The sequence below is a fragment of the Balaenoptera physalus genome (assembly GCF_965194825.1).
Source record: "Balaenoptera physalus genome assembly, chromosome: 2".
Taxonomy (NCBI): Eukaryota; Metazoa; Chordata; class Mammalia; order Artiodactyla; family Balaenopteridae; genus Balaenoptera; species Balaenoptera physalus.
In genome coordinates, this window is record NC_138883.1 from 154,021,097 (window position 1) to 154,037,892 (window position 16,796).

The window sequence follows — 16,796 nt, forward strand, 5'->3', positions numbered from 1 at the left end:
AGAAGCCAAAGCAATATATAAAGAATTTTCTCAGATATTCCCCCAAATATATGAAAAGTAATTTTGCAACTGACCAAGGAGGGGGCTGACTGGTGGAGGTAGAGGAAGGGAGGAGCCCAGACTCCTTGGGACCCTGGCCACTCAAGTGCAAAGCCCCTGGGCCTGTGACCCCCAACACACACACACACACACACACATACACACACACACCCACACACACACACTGGGCCTTCCAGTGGGGATCATTCTAGCATCTGCTTCCAGATGTCATCAGGCCTATAAGAGATAAGACCAATGAAACCCCAGGGGTGATATCACACGAGGCTAATGCACAAACTCAGAGATGAATGATTACAGAAAGGGGTGGGACGTAGCTGGAATACAACTCAAAACTGGCGTGGGTTCTGGTCCGCAATCTTCCCCCCTTTTGGCCTTATGCCCTAGTCTCTCCCATGGAGGGGTTAAAATGAAATTCAGATAACTCCCCTTCTCTGGCATGAAACTTTCCAAGGACCTCCCACATTTAGAATCAGGCCCCCAAGTGCCTCATCTCAGCCTGTGTGTCCCTCTGTCCCCTGGTACACAGGCTTACGAGATCCCTGGTGTCCTTCCCTGCGCCAGTTGCTCCGTTAACCACAGTGGGCACAACTGCCCCCTGGTGGTCACCGGCAGCACTGCAGCGCCAGACAGGAAACCAGAAATTAAAACAGACCTTTGTTTGGGATCATCAAGGGAAGCCCCACCTTTGTGGGGCTCCCAGGCCCCAGGGGGCAAAGAAGCAGAACCTGCGGGATCCAGGGGGGATCAGAGGGACTTTGGATCCTCCATGTCGCCCAGTTTCCCTCCACTGTCCTGGGACGTCCATGAGGACAGGAGGCCTCACCCCAGGCAATGACTCCGCCGCCTTCCACCTCAGGACTGCAGGCTCCTGCAGGGAGGGTCTGTTCCCTGGCCCCCGGAGGAGCGGTCCAGGGCTCTACCACGTTGTGCACTACCCAGGTCCCCAGGCTGTCCTCTGCTCCCAAGGGCCCCAGGAGGTAGAAAACATTTACAGGACTCAGCACAGCGGGTCACCAACAGAGAACCAAGGCCAACACAATCTTCTATGAAATCGTGGAACCCTCGGGGTCCCGCCCAAGCACATCAATTTGTAGAGGATGAAGCAGGTCTTCCCTCCCGTATCCTGGTGCCCCCTGGCATGGGAGTGGGAGTCTCGGGAGCCTACCCTCGTCCCAGGCGCTCAGAGCGGTGGACACAAGGCCTCAGACCCTGTCGTCTCCCCGCTGCCCTGGGGATGGCCCGGTCCAGACGACCCTGGGAACCTCTGGATCCCCGCCCAGCAGCCCGGCATCTCTCCGCTCCGGACGCTGTGCGCCGCCGGCGTGCTGCTAGGAGACGGGGTGCTGGGCCTCCTCCCTCCTGGACCGCAAAGCCCACCCGGCGCGTGCGCACATCCTCTCCCCAACGCCCTACCTTCGGTCTCCGCCCATGTGGGCGTGTCCACTGCCCGTGAGCGCTTCTGGATAACCGGCCGCGTCGCCAGCCAATCAGGGTGTCCACCATCGGTGCCGCCGGCCAATCGAAGTGTCCACCACTGTGCCGCCAGCGAATCCGGGCACCCATTACTGTGGCGTCCCTCGGAGCCGCGCGGCAGCTGCAGAGGTGATCTAAAGCAGGGAGAAGATACCTGTCCTGGGCCTGGGCACCTGGAAGGTGAGGCGGCCCCGTGGTCGGGGAGGGGCGGCGCCTTTCCTCGGCGCTCCCTGACGTAGAGGGGCCACCTACCTGGACACCCGCGGGGACATCCCCGGGACACCTGCCGCAGCCTCCGCAAGCCCAGCTGATCGGCCGCACCTGCCGCGGGGTTCCTCCTGTGTTTGAAAGATGGAATATTTAGATATCAGGTTTTCTGAAGATGGAGGTTGTCCTTATTCATATTGAGTCCCAATCATAATTATTCAGAAATAACGTCTGGGAAAGCCCAGAAGAAAAGGTGGTCATGCTTAGATAAGGGCGGGAAGATTGGCAGTCACCTCACAGATCAGAGCAGCAGCCAACCGGAAGATGGGGAAATGTCTGTATCAGAGAGACAAGGAAATGCTGTCATTGCCAACTTGGTTTTAAAAAGAAACATTGAAACTTTGTCTGCTTCCCCGTGTAAAAACCTGATAGTGGAAGTACTTTTGGACCTTTCTCTACTTCGGACTTTCTAATTCCTGTCAGTGATTTAGACATAGCACTAACTAAAAAGCCTTTCAAATTTGCTTTCTTTTAAAACTTAGTCTTTCGTAAAAAGATATTCATTTAAGAAGTCACATAGGAAGTTATTGGATGAGTAGGAATTAGAATGATCTACCCTTGCTCATCAAAATATTATTTAAATTATTTCTTCTATCAACTTAACTCGTAGAGGCCAGGGATGTAGTTTAATTCATTGTGGTTTGGTAGAATGATTTGGAATTATTTCCTCTTTACCTCTTGTCAGAAAGATTTTGTTTTAAAGTGGGATGAATTCTGACTTGAAAATTTTGTAGAACTATGTGTGTGTTGTGTTTAATTGCTTCATTTTAAAAATAACTATAGGACAATTGAGTTTTATTTCTTCTTGAGTTAAGTTTTTCTAGGAATTTTTCCATTTTATTTTATTTTTCCAAATTGTCGGCTTCTAGTCATTGATAATAATTTCTTAGATTTTAAACCTCTATTTTTATTTATATGTACTGCTTTTCTTTCTTGTCATTTTTTTAAAAATTGGTCTCCTCAGTCTTGTCAAAAGTTTGTCTACTTTAGGGAATTCCCTGGTGGCCCAGTGGTTAGGACTCCACGCTCCCACTGCTGGGGGCCCGGGTTTGATCCCTGCTTGGGGAACTAAGATCCCACATGCTGTGCAGCACAGCCAAAAAAAAAAAAAAAGGACAACAACAAAAAAGTTTGTCTACTTTATTAAGATTTTTCAAAGAGCTAACCACTGGCTTTGTTGATCTTCTTTATCGATTTTTGATATTCATTCTTATTTTCATAAGTGGTTCTTCTAACTTTGAGGTGGACACTTAGTTCATTAGCTCCCAGCCACTCTGAATGTGTTCTCGTTAAATGAAGATCATTATACTGATGCATCCCGTGGGGTGATGTCAAGTTCAAGTGAGAAAGCGCCTTGTGAGCTGTGAAGCCCTTTGGGAACATGGGGTTTAATGGTCCTGTGAGCCATCCCGGCCTCTTCCCCTGGTTCCAGGCCCCTTGCCTGCTAGAACAACCCCGTTCACAGTGAGCGTTTTCTTTTCCGAACTTCCACATTCCTGATAGAGTCCATCTCGTTCCTTTGGGTCTCTGGCAGATGCTCTGTGTGATGGATTATCTTTGTGTGCACATGTCTACCTTCACACTTGGGCTGATAGTCTTTGTGGTAGAGGGTGAGCCTGTACCTCCTTGCAGTTCCCCTGTCATCTTTATTCATCCGAAATTTATTTATTCCTGTGTTCCATTCTGGAAGCACGGCCTCTAGCTCAGTTATTTGCAAGCACTAAAAATACCTAAAGCGTTTTCCCCAAATAAGTAAAGGAATTTGAACTTAGATTAACTATAAATCCTTTCTGACTCTGACATTCCCTAATTTTAGGACGAAGGGCTAGGAGTACCAATTCAGTAACTTCATTTTTTACGGATCATTGGCTGTGCATTCTAAAGTGCAAAGGGGGAATTAGGGTTGGCCTCTCCTGAATGTGGGTGGCTTACTTCTGTTCCTCGTTTTGCAGGCGGCCCCAGGGGAAGTGACGGAGGTGGTCAAAGTGGCGATAGACGCGGGCTTGTACCACAACGAGAATGAGGTTGGAGTGGGAATCCAGTGCAAGGTCAAGGAGGGCATGGTGAGGCGGAAGGACCTGTTTATTGTCAGCAAGGTAGGCCTTCCCTGGCAGAGAGCGGGGTGCAGGCAGCTCAGGGCTGGGCATGAGATGGGGGGAGCAGAACAGGGGGGTTTTCCGGTCTCCTCACGGGAGCTGATGACTCCACCTGTGCTTGAACCAGACGGGACAGGACTTCTGCAGCTTCGTGCAGATGCTGGGAGTGGTGCGGTCAAGGGGTCGGGGACAGCGTGACAGGCAGAGGGGACCTCTTGAGCAAAGGTACGGCGTATGGGACAGCGCAGGGTACAGGGGCCCATAAGAAGCTTGACGTTCCTACATCGAAAAATGTTAGGCAGCAGAGAGACGCGAGGCTGGGGAAACGGATGGGCCAGACGGTGGAAGTCTGGATGCCGTTTGAGGAGCTTATTCTTTTCCCCTTAGACAAAGGAGCACCGCTGAAGGCTTTGAGGTAGGGAGCTTGTATTCTATGTAAGAGAGACTTGTGTTGTGTCGAGGTGATTGTAGCCGCTGAAAGAAGCACGTGTTTGAACAGGAGGCAGGAGACAGGCGACAGTAACAGCCGTAGAGGCGGGGGTGATGACGGCCTGAACTAGGACGCAGGCCAGGACGGGACAGAGAAAGGCTTGTGAAGGACAATTAGGAGGCAGGCCCTGTGGGAAGTGCTGGGGGTAGACCCGGATGGTGGAGAATTAAAGAACTCCCTTTAAGCACTTTATTTTAAACTTTTTGTTGAAGTGTTAGGTACATACAAAAAAGTGCACACGTAAGAATAGAGCTTGATACAGTCTCATAAGCTGAGCCCAGCTCTGACAAGCATGTGGATCAGGAAACAAACATGACCAGCCCCCCCAGAGGCCCCCAACTGTGCTCCTTTCGTGTCCCCCCCCTCCTTCAGAAAGGGCAGCCACTCTTCAGATTTCCAGCAGCATTGAGTAGCTTTAGAGCTTTATATGGATAACATGGTACGTTCCATGCTCGTTTGTGTCCTGGTCCTTCACTCAGCGTTGCACCTGTTAGATCCTCCACACCCGCGTGTGACTGCGGGTCACTGTTCTTCTCACTGTCCCTACGTGATGCTCCACGTGGGAACACACCGCAGAGCAGTTGTCCATTCTGTACTTGGTGGGCACTCGGGTAGTCTCCCATCCGGGGGTATAGAGCGTCGTGTCCTTTCTTTTCTATGAATAAACTTTTTAACTGAAGTGTAACAGATACAGAGAAGAATGCGGGGTCTTGAAGGGCAAAGCCCACGGCGTTTCCACCAGTGAGCCCTCGCAAGCACCCAGCACCAGAGCAGAAACAGAACGTCGTCCAGTTCTGGAAGCTGGAGGGTGTGTTTCCTAAGTAGGGACCCCCCAGGAATGCTTCTCCTTCGGGGGCTCTCCTGATGGCTGCACCCAACACGTTCCTGGTTCCCCCTGATTCACTGAAGCGAGTCTCCATCCGGTCACTTATGACCTGGATCGTTCGAGAATTCAGAGTGTGGAGGGGACAGGGATCTCCTCTCGAGCTTCTCAGAACGTCCACTGGGGCCGCTGGGGCGTGTGTCTGTCCCTTGTGAGCTTCACTCATCCACTCAGCAGATATTTATTGAGCACCTTCGGTATGCCCAGCTTATTCTAGATGTTCAGGAGATGTCTGTGAACAAAACAAAATTGTACCAAAATCCCTGCCTTCGTGGAGCTTACATCCTAGTGGCAACAGACAGACAATAGCAGAAAATACAACATATAAGACGTCAGGTAATGATACACACGCACAGAGGGGGTGGGAGGCCGTGGTTTTTACCTAAAGTGATGAGGGGGGCCTGACATAGCAGGTGAGGCTCGAGCGCTTCTGACACAGGTATTCACAGCGGGCTGGTGTCTTGGGGATCACAGTCTAGTCTTTCCACTTCACAGCTGTAGGCCCTCAAGGTGGGTCACCTAGCTCATCAGTGACAGAGTCGAGACAGGCATGTAGGACCCCTTTTCTGGTGGACTGTTTTCCCTGGTAAGCTGTGATTTTCTTTGTAGATCGAGTGCCACCCATACCTGACTCAGAAGAACCTGATCAGTTTTTGCCAATGGAGAAATGTGTCCATGACTGCTTACCGGCCCCTCGGGGGCTCCAGGTAGGGATGTGCCAGTGGTCCTGAGCCCAGACCCAAGCAGGAAATAGCTTCGCCCTCCAGTTTAATGTGGGGAGTTAGCGGAGGGTTTAACGAAGGCCTGGGCGGGGTGTGGAGGGCCCACAGGCACCTGCAAGGGGTAGGGAGCTGTCAGCTCCCTAGGCCCTCCGGCTGGGGGAGGGGCCGGGACTGTGGGCTGCTTTGAGGGGCTGCCCCAGCTGAAAGCGAGCACTTCGCAGAGCTCTGGACCAGTGCATCTCGTCCTCTCCTGGGCCTCTGACGGGACGGTTCACAGACATGGTTCACGGACACCTCCATCTCCATAGGAGCCAAACGCCACATGCCATCTTCCCCAGAACCTGCCCTGCCCTACATGAACCAACAGGCCTCCACCCACTCAGCCACCCAGACCGGACTCCTAGGCATCACCCCTTTCCGATTCCCCCAGTCCAATCCAATCCATCAGCAAGATCCACTGATCATTCTTCCAGAGAACCTGGAGTCTGTCTCTTGCTCTCTGCTCTCACTGTTTGCCTTAGTCAAGTGATAACTCTCGGGTTAGGGGATCAGCCTCTGAACTCCTGCCAGACTGAGGGAGGCATCCCAATTTGACCAGGTCACTTTCTTGCTTAAAACTCCTTCAATTGTTGGCGTGGCCTGCGAGTCCTGGCTGATCTGGCCTCTGCCAATTTCTGGCCTCATTTCTTCCTGCAAACACTCTCTGCACTAATCACTTGAAACTCCATGGGTTCCTGGAACAGAACATGTTCTTTCTAGTCTCTGTGCCTTTATATATGTTGTTCTCTTTACCTTATTATCTTTTTTTGCAATCTGGTTAACTCCAATTTCTAAGGTAAGGCTCAATTCAGCAACACCTCCTCCAGGAAGCCCTCCTGACTCCCCTTATTCATGTTTGGTCCGCAGCCTTTGTCACACTCTCTTGTCCCTATTTTCTCCTCACTCTCTCCACTTGTCAGAGCTCACCGAGCACAAGCACTGCATCTAACTCGCAACTCTGCCCAGCCCCTCGCTCGGTGCCTGGGACATGTCAGGGGCCCAGCAGAGGCTGAAATGGTGGCACTGTTATTACCTGTGTGTTTCCCATTTGAAATGGGGCACATGCGTTTGACCTTGGCAGCAGCAGGGGAGTTCCTAGAAGGCCAGGTCGGATTCCACAGCTGAACCCGGGCAGTGGAGCCCTTGGGGGAGCAGGTGGGGAGAGCCATCCACAGCAGGGGAGCCAGCTGGAACCCTGGGCCCACGGCCAGATGAAACGGACTCCGTCTGCTCCCCTCAGTAGACTGTGGTGGCTGTTCCTAGCGCAGTGCTTGAAACCTAGTAACTGCTTAAATAATGTTCCCTGGGAGATGGCTCTCCAGGGTGACGAGGGCCTGTCCTCTGCTGGGCAGAGGTGGAGGGACAGAACTCAGTCACCATCTTCAAACTCTCTACACTGAAGGTTCACAATCTCAACTTTTTCTTGGTGTTTGAGGTGAACCTGTCTGAAATCATCATCATCAACAACAATTATTTATGAATGGTACACTATTCTATGTCCTACAGTACAGGTCAGAGAGGTCAGAGAGCCTTTAAATGTCAGAGGGGCAAAGCACAGAGACCCACTGCCTCATACGCTCTGATGTTGCTGCCTGGTTCTTGAGAAAAAGCACCAAATATACACGAAAAGCAATGTGTCCAGCTGTCTCCACTGAAATGTCAACAGTGGTTTCTCTAAGATGGTGGTATTTGGGTGACAGCTGTTCTGCATCATTTAAGTTTCCTATGCTGAGCAAGTATCATGACCAGACAAAAAATACATCTAGATTTTGCATTTGTAGAAAGTTTGGGGTTTTCCTAAAGAAGGAAGTGTACTCATTTGATCCCGTGGCCCCTGTGCTCTTCTCCCCAGTGAGGGGGGCGCACCTGATGGAAGACCCTGTGATCCAGATGATCTTTCAGAAGCACAAGAAGTCTGCAGCTCAGGTAGGTTGGGGCCGCTGCGTCCTTGCTCCGATGTCCCCTTGTTTGGGGATCGGACATGTTAGTTCTCCTTAAGGCGTCTGCAGGTCCCCCAAGCTTCTCCTGCTAGGGCTGCTCAGAAGATGCCAGTTTGGTTTCTAAAGGACTTAGAATGAAAGCGCTTATAGTAAAAGCTCCTGCTGCCCCTTGGCTTTTGGACTTTTACTGCACGATATAGCGTGAACCGTCAGGGAAAGTACTGAGCTCGGACTCCAGTGAGGCCCTGTATCTGATATTAGACTTTTTTTTCCCCTGAAGATTTTGATCCGATTTCAGATCCAGAGGAATGTGATAGTGATTCCCAAATCCATCAACCCAAAGCGGATTCTTGAGAATATCCAAGAAAGCGTTTCCTCCTTTCGAATCGGCGTCGGAGGGTTTGTCATCACCCGCTACCTTGGGGCAGGAGGTGTGCTGAGCGCCGGAGCCAGTATGCCCGTCCCCTGCGGCTTTGACACCAGGGGCAGGATGAGGCCTCAGGTACAGAGACTGGCCCTTCCCAGCCTGGGAGCTGGCACACGTGATTGAATGGGGTGGGGAGAGGGTCTGAGTGGGCAGGGGTGTGGCCAGAGCTCTCTTGGGGCTGCCCGCCCAGCCAGACGCCCACCCCTCGCCCCAGTGCCACCCAGTGACGCTGCACCCAGGCTGCCCCAGCCCTGACGAGTCGGGCTCTCCCCGAGCTGTCCACTCTTTCCTCTTAACCCAGACGACCCCTGGCCCCAGTTCTCCCTCCAGGCAGAACTCCAGTTGTCACTGGTTCCTGATTTCTGCTAGACTTCGGGCAGAGGGGCCCCTGTGGGTAGAGGCTGGGCCATGCGTCCCCTCCCCTCACTCTGCACACCCCTGCCCCCAGCTCCTCAGCTACAGGTTCGGAGTTGGCTGTCAGGGGTGGACGGCTCTTACTGCGGGCGAGGGTCGTAGTCCGCAAGTGTGTTAGGGGCAGAAGGGGGGAGGGCAGCTCAGAGTACTGCTTTAGAAGGAACAGAAACAAAAATTACACCGTATGTGGATACTGTGAGCATCAGCGGTCCCGGGGACCAAGGGTCTCCCTCACCAAGTGTAGAAGAAATGTTTTTGGTTTTTGTTTCTTGGGATTGTGTGTGTGTGTGCGTGTGTGTGTGTGTGTGTGTCTTTGCATGTTGGGAAAAATTCTTTTCTGGAACGTCCCTTACAACTATAGGCCGAATGCAGCACACATCTGTCTTCCCAAGGATTCCTAAACAGCCAAGGCTAAGCCGGCCAGGATGGTCAGGGCCCACGTGCCTTTTGGTCCAGGTGTCACAGGAAGTCCCGTCCCCACAGGTGTTGCAGCTAACGTAGCTCAACTAAATGTCCACTGAACTAAATTTCCTATGACTGTTTCCTTTTGGTTCCAGGTGTTTGATTTTGAATTATCAGAACAGGATATGACTGACCTCCTCCACCCGGACAGGAATCTCCATTTGTCTACATTCCCCATGTAAATACGGCTGCTTTATCTCCTTCCCAGGTACAGAGAGCGATGTCCGGATTGCATGATTGCTTCCTGCATAGGCGTTTATTATGTACATGTGGAGTTAATTAAGCTTTCTCATAATTCTCTCCTGTCTGAGGATGGGCCACTTTGGAGGTGAATCATAAAACTAATTCAGTACACTAGGGAGTTTAAAAATACGTAACTGTATCTTTTTGAATGTTTCTCTTAAAAATAATAATCATTCTCTGCTTCTAGTTTTGATTTGTTTTTCTGTTTTTCAGAACTGAAAACCACAAGGACTATCCCTTCAAAGCAGAGTACTGAGGCCCTCCTTGGCCGGGACAAATCCTGGCCGAGGCACAGGCAGCTCTGGTCAGGGATGCTGGGACGCAGTTGGATTTGGGTGAGTTCCTGCCTGCAACGGAAGTTCCCTGAGAAATCCAAGGAACTGAGTGTGGTCTGAGCCTGAAGGAGGAAGCTTCGTGAGAGCGGTGATCGCTCTCCACTGTTGACTTAAAAAAAAAGCACAACGTGAGAGTCGCAAGTTAAGTTTCATTTGGGGCAAAATGAGGACTGCAGCCTGGGAGACGGCGTTTCAGATAGCTCTGAGAAACTGCTCCAAGGGGTGATGGGAGAGCCAGGATATATAGGAATTTTGCAACAACGGGCAGGTGGTCTGAACGTCAAAAGATTATTATTAATTAAAGAAAACCAGATATCTCAAGTTAAGGAATTTAGCGCTTTTCTATGTATGGAAAGATGCAAGAGTCTGGGCTCACCGAAATCATTCCTTTGATATGCACCTCAGCTATCTGGGGCCTGTATTCTGTATTTTCACCTCCTGAGTTTCCTCAGGGCTCACCGCAGGAAGTGGCTGCAGTCTGATGGCTGCTAGATGGCAGGTATTCTTTTCAGCCCTGAGTTGCCTTAGGGCTCACTGGCTCTCGTTGAGGGCTGCAATTGTTGATGACTGACATCATTTGTATATTAGTAGGGCAGGAAATATTCCATTTGTAAATATTATAAATATTCCATTCCATTTATAAATATTCCATTTATCACCTCCGAGAACCCATTCAAGTCTTAAGAACCCCTAGAACACACAGTGTGATGGGGTTCTTACAAGACCTGCTGTGCCGACTGTACTCTCAAACAAGGATATTTGATGGTTCATGAATGATTTGCCTTCACATTAAAAAAAAATTGTGTTATGGAAATATTTAACGGTCTACAGCGTAACAAACCTCCACCCCCATCACTGAGCTTCAGCAGTTATCAGTCCTTGGCCCGTCCTGCTTTATCTCTGCTCGTCTGTTCCATGCCAATCCCCCCAGATGGTTTTAAAGCAAAATCCTTACCTTCAGACAACAAAAGGGTGTGCTCAGCAGCTGGTGTCTTTTAACAACATGCACCCCCCCAGGCCCCCACTCCCCCCCAGCTCCCACCCCACCCGCGGCCCGTTGATTCTAACATGCAGCCAGAGGGGAGGGGTTTCCTATAGCCCGGGAAAAAATATTTCCAACCTGTCTAAGAGACAAAACAAAAATAATGAAACTATAAAACAGTTCTTATGTACAAGAAAATGATAAATTCCCAATTTTAAAAAGATGATATTGGAGGAACACAGTAACTAACAGTTATTGATTAATTACCATGTACTAGGCATTTAATCCATAGAATGCCCCTACGTGACAAGTACCCTTTAAGAAGATAGGCACATGGAGGTCGAGTAATTTCCAAAAATTACTTAGTTGTAAAGGTCGAAGCTAGGATTTGAATCTCCAAAAGCCAATGAGCAAAGTAATAATAGAAATAAAAATTGAATTGACAGTGACTTTCCAGTTTCCCCACTCAAAATAAAACAACAGACAAAAAACAAACCTCCAATACATGGGAAGTTTTTTTGAAAAATAGCACTTTCAGTAAATTTTGGTAGGACTATAAATTTATATAGATCTCCTGGAAGCAATTTGGTATTACATTTCAAAGTCTTTAAAAATGTGAATATTAAATGATAGCATTTGAGCTTTTAAGCCTTGAAGTTTAGGAAAAAAGAATATTCCCTTCCCCATATTCTAAAGTTAGAGTATGTATGTTGCTAAAGAAAAGTTGTATTTATGGTTAATCATTTGCAATTGTGGAGGTGATCTCGGGTGGCCTCGGCTTGCAGTGGCTTGAAACAGGGTTTCAGTTCCCTGCCAGTGATTGAGGTCGGGTCGAGGCAGTGAAAGCACCAAATCCTAGCCACTAGACCAGTGGTCAGTGACAGAACCCTGGCCCTACGGATTTGCAGAAAAAGAATTCCCACAAAGACGGAAAGTAGTGAAACAAGTAAAGTATTTATTAGGAGAAAAAAGTACATGTGGATAGACACATGGGCGGACTCAGAGAGTCGCACCCTCGTGGCAGTTTGAATCACTTTTATGGGGCATTTCTTACGGGTTTCCTTTAACCAATCTTTTTTTTTTCTAATTTTATTTTATTTATTTTTTATACAGCAAGTTCTTATTATCTATTTTATACCTGTTAGTGTATATATGTAAATCCCAATCTCCCAATTCATCCCACCACCACCAACCCCCCGCCACTTTCCCCCGTTGGTGTCCATACATTTGTTCTCTACATCTGTGTCTCTATTTCTGTGCTGCAAACTGGTTCATCTGTACCATTTTTCTAGGTTCCACATAGATGCATTAATGTACGATATTTGTTTTTCTCTTTCTGACTTACTTCACTCTGTATGACAGTCTCTAGATCCATCCACGTCTCTACAAATGACCCAATTTCATTCCTTTTTATGGCTGAGTAATATTCCATTGTATACATGTACCAAATCTTTATCCATTCGTCTGTCAATGAGCATTTAGGTTGCTTCCATGACCTGGCTATTGTAAATAGAGCTGCAATGAACATTGGGGTGCATGTGTCTTTTTGAATTATGATTTTCTCTGGGTATATGCCCAGTAGTGGGATTGCTGGGTCATATGGTAATTCTATTTTTAGGTTTTTAAGGAACCTCCACACTGTTCTCCATAGTGGCTGTATCAATTTACATTCCCACCAACAGTGCAAGAGAGTTCCCTTTTCTCTACACCCTCTCCAGCATTTGTTGTTTGTAGATTTTCTGATGATGCCCATTCTAACTGGTGTGAGGTGATACCTCATCGTAGTTTGTTTTTTTTTTTTTTAATACATTTTATTTATTTATTTATTTTTGGCTGCATTGGGTCTTTGTTGCTGCACACGGGCTTTCTCTAGTTGCAGCGAGCAGGGGCTACTCTTCGCTGTGGTGCGCGGGCTTCTCATTGCAGTTGCTACCCTTGTTGCAGAGTACGGGCTGTAGGCGCGCGGGCTTCAGTAGTTGTGGTACATGGGCTCAGTAGTTGTGGCTCGCGGGCTCTAGAGCGCAGGCTCAGTAGTTGTGGCGCACGAGCTTAGTTGCTCCGAGGCATGTGGGACCTCCCTGTAACAGGGCTCAAACCCGTGTCCCCTGCACTGGCAGGTGGATTCTTAACCACTGCGCCACCAGGGAAGCCCCCTCATTGTAGTTTTGACCAATCATTTTGATTTGCCTTGTTCAAAGTCCATATTTGGTGTATCTCAGGATTTTCTCATGTGTGCACAAGCATCTCTTAGCCAAGATGGAGTCTACTGGAGAGGCCTATGGGTAGTGAGCATTAGTTGTCATCACTTAGCATTACTCCCCTTTTGACCTCCAAGGAGCCTTTCTGCGCATGTGTAGTCGGGGAGGAGGTCTCCGGACTTGGAAAATGAAGGATAAGTGGTCTCTTATCTTCTATCTGAGCACGGCCCAGCCTCCTCTCTATATTGTCCTGTTATTCCTGTCTAGGAGTATCTGGACAAGGAAGGAACTCAAACCATTTGCCCTGAGGGCCCATCTGTCTCCTGCCTCAGGGGCAGATTAAAATTTGAATTTAAAAACACTTTCCGGAAAGTGTTTTTCTCCCCTGGGGTTCATCTGGTCTTTTTGACCTCATGACCCCCAATTCTCAATAACCTTACCATTTGGTAATAGCACTGCCAAATCCCAGGACTGGCATGGAGTTTCCAACGTTCATTTTCATAGAACGGAGTGTGTATGGATGCAGCCACTGGTTTTCCCCATCCAGACTCCTGTTTTTATTCCCACTTCCTCCAGTCTGTGCTCTGGGCAGAATTTTATCTTTGGATTACACAGTAAATGGTGGGAGTGCCTAAGGCTAGCACCACATCCAAATTCTTTTGATTAGAAAGGAATCCAAAAGGGAGGAGGGGGTGTGGAGCTGGTGACAGTTTTCTAGTTGCTCTTTTTACAGTAAACTTTTATTTTATGAGAACTGTAAATTCACATGCGGTTGAAAGAAATAGTACAGAGAAATCTCGTGTCCCCTCTGCTCAGCTCCCCCCAACGTTACCATCTTGCAAGATGAGAGCCCCATGTCACGACCAGGATATCAACAACAATACAACCCATTCAGCTTATTCAGATTTTCCCAAATTTGTGCTGGGTGTGCATTTAGTTCTGTGCAATTTTTTCACCTATGTGTTTCATGAATCGTGGCTACGGTTAGGACACAGAACTTCTCCATCACCATGGGCATCCCTTTTCTAACTGTTCCCCCCCCTCTTCTGCCCCACTCTCTCCTTTAATTTTCCAGCTTTCTTGAGGTGTAATTGACAAATAAACTGTATGTGTTTTAAGTGTGCAGCGTAATGATCTGATACACGTGCACATTGTGAAATGATTCCCACAATCAAGTTAGTTAACTCCCGTCACATCACATAACTCCCTTTTTTGTGTGTGGTGAGAAGGCTTAAGATTTACTCTAACAGAGTAAGTAGTAGATACTAGTGCCATAAATATAAAAATCAATTTTTTAAATTAGAATAGTTATAAACTAAAAGTACTATCCTCATTGTCAACTCTATCGGTTGATTCCATGAAAGGACATTGGATGAGATTCATCACCCTTTCTTTTTTTTTTCCCCAGCTTTAATGTTGTATAATTGACAATTAAAATTATAGATAGTGATGATCTGATATGCATATACATGGTGAAATGATCCCCACACGAAATCAAGGTAATTAACACATCCATCAACTGTCAGATTCCTTTTTTTGTTTTTGTTTTGGTGGGAACCCTTAAGATCTGTTCTCTAAGCAAATTCAATTATACACTACAGTGTTTTTAACTACAATCAGCATTCTGTACATGAGAACCTCAGAACTTGCTCATCTCATAGCTGAAATTTGGTACCCTTTGACAAACATCTCCCTATTTTCCCCACTCCGATCACATGCATGTTAGATCTTTTGTTATTGTTCCACAGGTCCCCAAGGCCCTGTTCCTATTTTTTAAAAAAACCTACTTTCTCTCTCTTGTTCCCACTGGGTAATTGATATCGCTTTATCTTCCTGCACACTGATTATTTCCTCTGTTCCTTCAAATCTACTGAGGTTATCCACTGAGTTTTCAATTTTTATTATTGTATTTTTCAGTTCTAAAATTACCATTTGGTTTTTCTTTATGTCTTCTATTTCTTTGCTAGGACACTCTATTTCCTTGTTGAAACTTTTTACTTTTTCATTTGTCCCCAGTATGTTTGTAATGGCTTGTTGAAACATTTTCATGATGGCTGCTTTAAAATCTTGGTCAGATAATTCTAATACTCAGTCATCTTGGTGTAGGTATCTGTAGCTTGTCTTTTTTAATTCAATTTGATGCCTTGTTTTAGGTATAATGAGTAATTTTTAATTGAAATCTGGACATTTGGGGTATTGTGTATTCATTAAGTTTTAGATCCCTTTAAAAGGTCTCATAAAATTATATAGTGTGGCAAATTCACAGAACAAAAGGGGAAAAAACACACAAGAACTACAGACAGGTGAAAAGCCAGACTTCGAAAATTTGGAAAATATGCTATGGTTAGCTTTTTCTGGGGGATCCATATCTCCTATGATCACTTCCAGGGATGATAGCATTATCAACCTCAGTTACACAGGGAAACAAAACAAAACAAAACAGATAAACCAACAAAGCCAAAGCAGCAGTAGGTTGGATTGTTTGAAATGTATCTTTATTTACTTTGGGGGAAAAGGACTGGGTTTAGAGATTTTTATTTCCTGCCCCAGGGACCCCGGCCATATCGTGACTGATCAGGCTAAGTGACATGGAATGAAGCAGGTACGTTCTCATCCTTGAGATGTCCTCCAATCATCAACCCAAAACCAAGAACTCTGGAGCAACCACAGACACTGCTGTTAATATTCATCATGAAATGGATAATTTGGATGATGAGACAGTCTAAAAGGTAAAGGGAGAGTCTTAGTCAAGTAACTGTTTCTGGGCTGGGTAAAGAGAGGTTTCTTTTAAACTGGCTTAAGCATGAGAATTAATGGAGTTTTCTTTTTTGGACAAGTACAAACCCAACGAGTTTTATAACAACCATATACAATTGTATTACAATGTAACAAACACATTGTGGAAAATAAATATGCTTACATGCACTTGGGCACACACACAAAAATAAACCAATGTATTCCATTTTTTTAGGTATATTATTCTACAACTTAAGGAGATAAACTATTTGTGTTGCTATTATAAACTCCCAGGAGGGCAGAAATAAATTCTTCCTCTTTTAAAACAGTGCCAATCTGGTTTAATACCTTAAGTTAACAAATATTTCAAGGTGATGATGAGGAAGGTGACAAGAATATCACTGTTGTTCAATTTCTTGCAAGCACTCAGAAATAATTTACCTATGACTTTGCTGGGTGAAAAATTATATATTAGATCTAGAGATAGAGTGATTATAATATAAGCCACTTCAACAGGGGTTTCCATTTTTAGCAAGGGAAGTGAACTGTCTTTGTATATATGAAGTACAGTAAGTCCCCTATATGCGAACCTTCAAGTTGCAGACTTTCAAAGTTGTGAACGTGCGTTCCATCAACATCAGGCATGAGTGAAATTGCAGCTTGCCCGCTGTCTCCTACTGCTGACGATCCTTCAGGTCTACCATCTCCCACCTCCTCTCCCTCCTGCAGGCAGTAACTCTTCTTGCCCGTTCACTCGATGCCAGTCCCTGGATGCCAGATGTTGTACTGTACTACCATACTTTTCAAGGTACTGTACTGTAAGATTAAAAATGTTTTCTTTATTTTTTGTGTTTATTTGTTATGTATGTTTGTGTGAAAAGTATTATAAACCTATTACAGTGCAGTACTATATAGCCGATTGTGTTAATTGGGTACCTAGGCTAACCTTGTTGGACTTACGAATGCACTCTCGGAAAGGGACTCATTCGTATGTAGGAGACTTACTGTAATCATTTTTGAGGTAGGCAG

The 16,796-nt window shown here is 46.9% G+C and overlaps 3 protein-coding genes across 19 annotated transcripts in view; 1 reads left to right on the forward strand and 2 right to left on the reverse strand.

Annotated features, from left to right (window-relative positions):
• The window catches only part of LOC309655261 (uncharacterized protein), a 179,326-nt gene extending 177,884 nt beyond the window's left edge, over positions 1 to 1,442 (reverse strand). For 14 of the 15 annotated variants that reach the window (XR_014260700.1, XR_014260701.1, XR_014260702.1 and 11 more), the window contains exon 1: positions 1,226 to 1,442. The gene's annotated coding sequence lies outside the window, so the exon portion shown is untranslated. The remainder of the gene's footprint in view (positions 1 to 1,225) is intronic. The other variant, XR_014260713.1, reaches the window with a different exon arrangement.
• A 163-nt stretch (positions 1,443 to 1,605) lies between these two features.
• On the forward strand, positions 1,606 to 16,674 carry AKR1E2 (aldo-keto reductase family 1 member E2). Its single transcript, XM_082450276.1, is given in 10 exon segments — positions 1,606 to 1,713; positions 3,753 to 3,896; positions 5,879 to 5,976; positions 7,883 to 7,886; positions 7,888 to 7,956; positions 8,251 to 8,472; positions 9,369 to 9,451; positions 9,730 to 9,851; positions 15,582 to 15,760; positions 16,497 to 16,674. Coding segments are annotated over 7 exon segments (555 nt in total). The 5' UTR covers positions 1,606 to 1,713; positions 3,753 to 3,860; the 3' UTR covers positions 9,773 to 9,851; positions 15,582 to 15,760; positions 16,497 to 16,674.
• LOC309655254 (aldo-keto reductase family 1 member C3-like) overlaps positions 12,620 to 16,796 on the reverse strand; it is a 36,369-nt gene continuing 32,192 nt past the window's right edge. For all 3 annotated transcript variants that reach the window (XM_082450258.1, XM_082450256.1, XM_082450257.1), the window contains one exon: positions 12,620 to 15,753. In XM_082450258.1, coding sequence (XP_082306384.1) covers positions 15,711 to 15,753 — 43 coding nt within the window. In that variant the 3' untranslated portion in view covers positions 12,620 to 15,710. The remainder of the gene's footprint in view (positions 15,754 to 16,796) is intronic.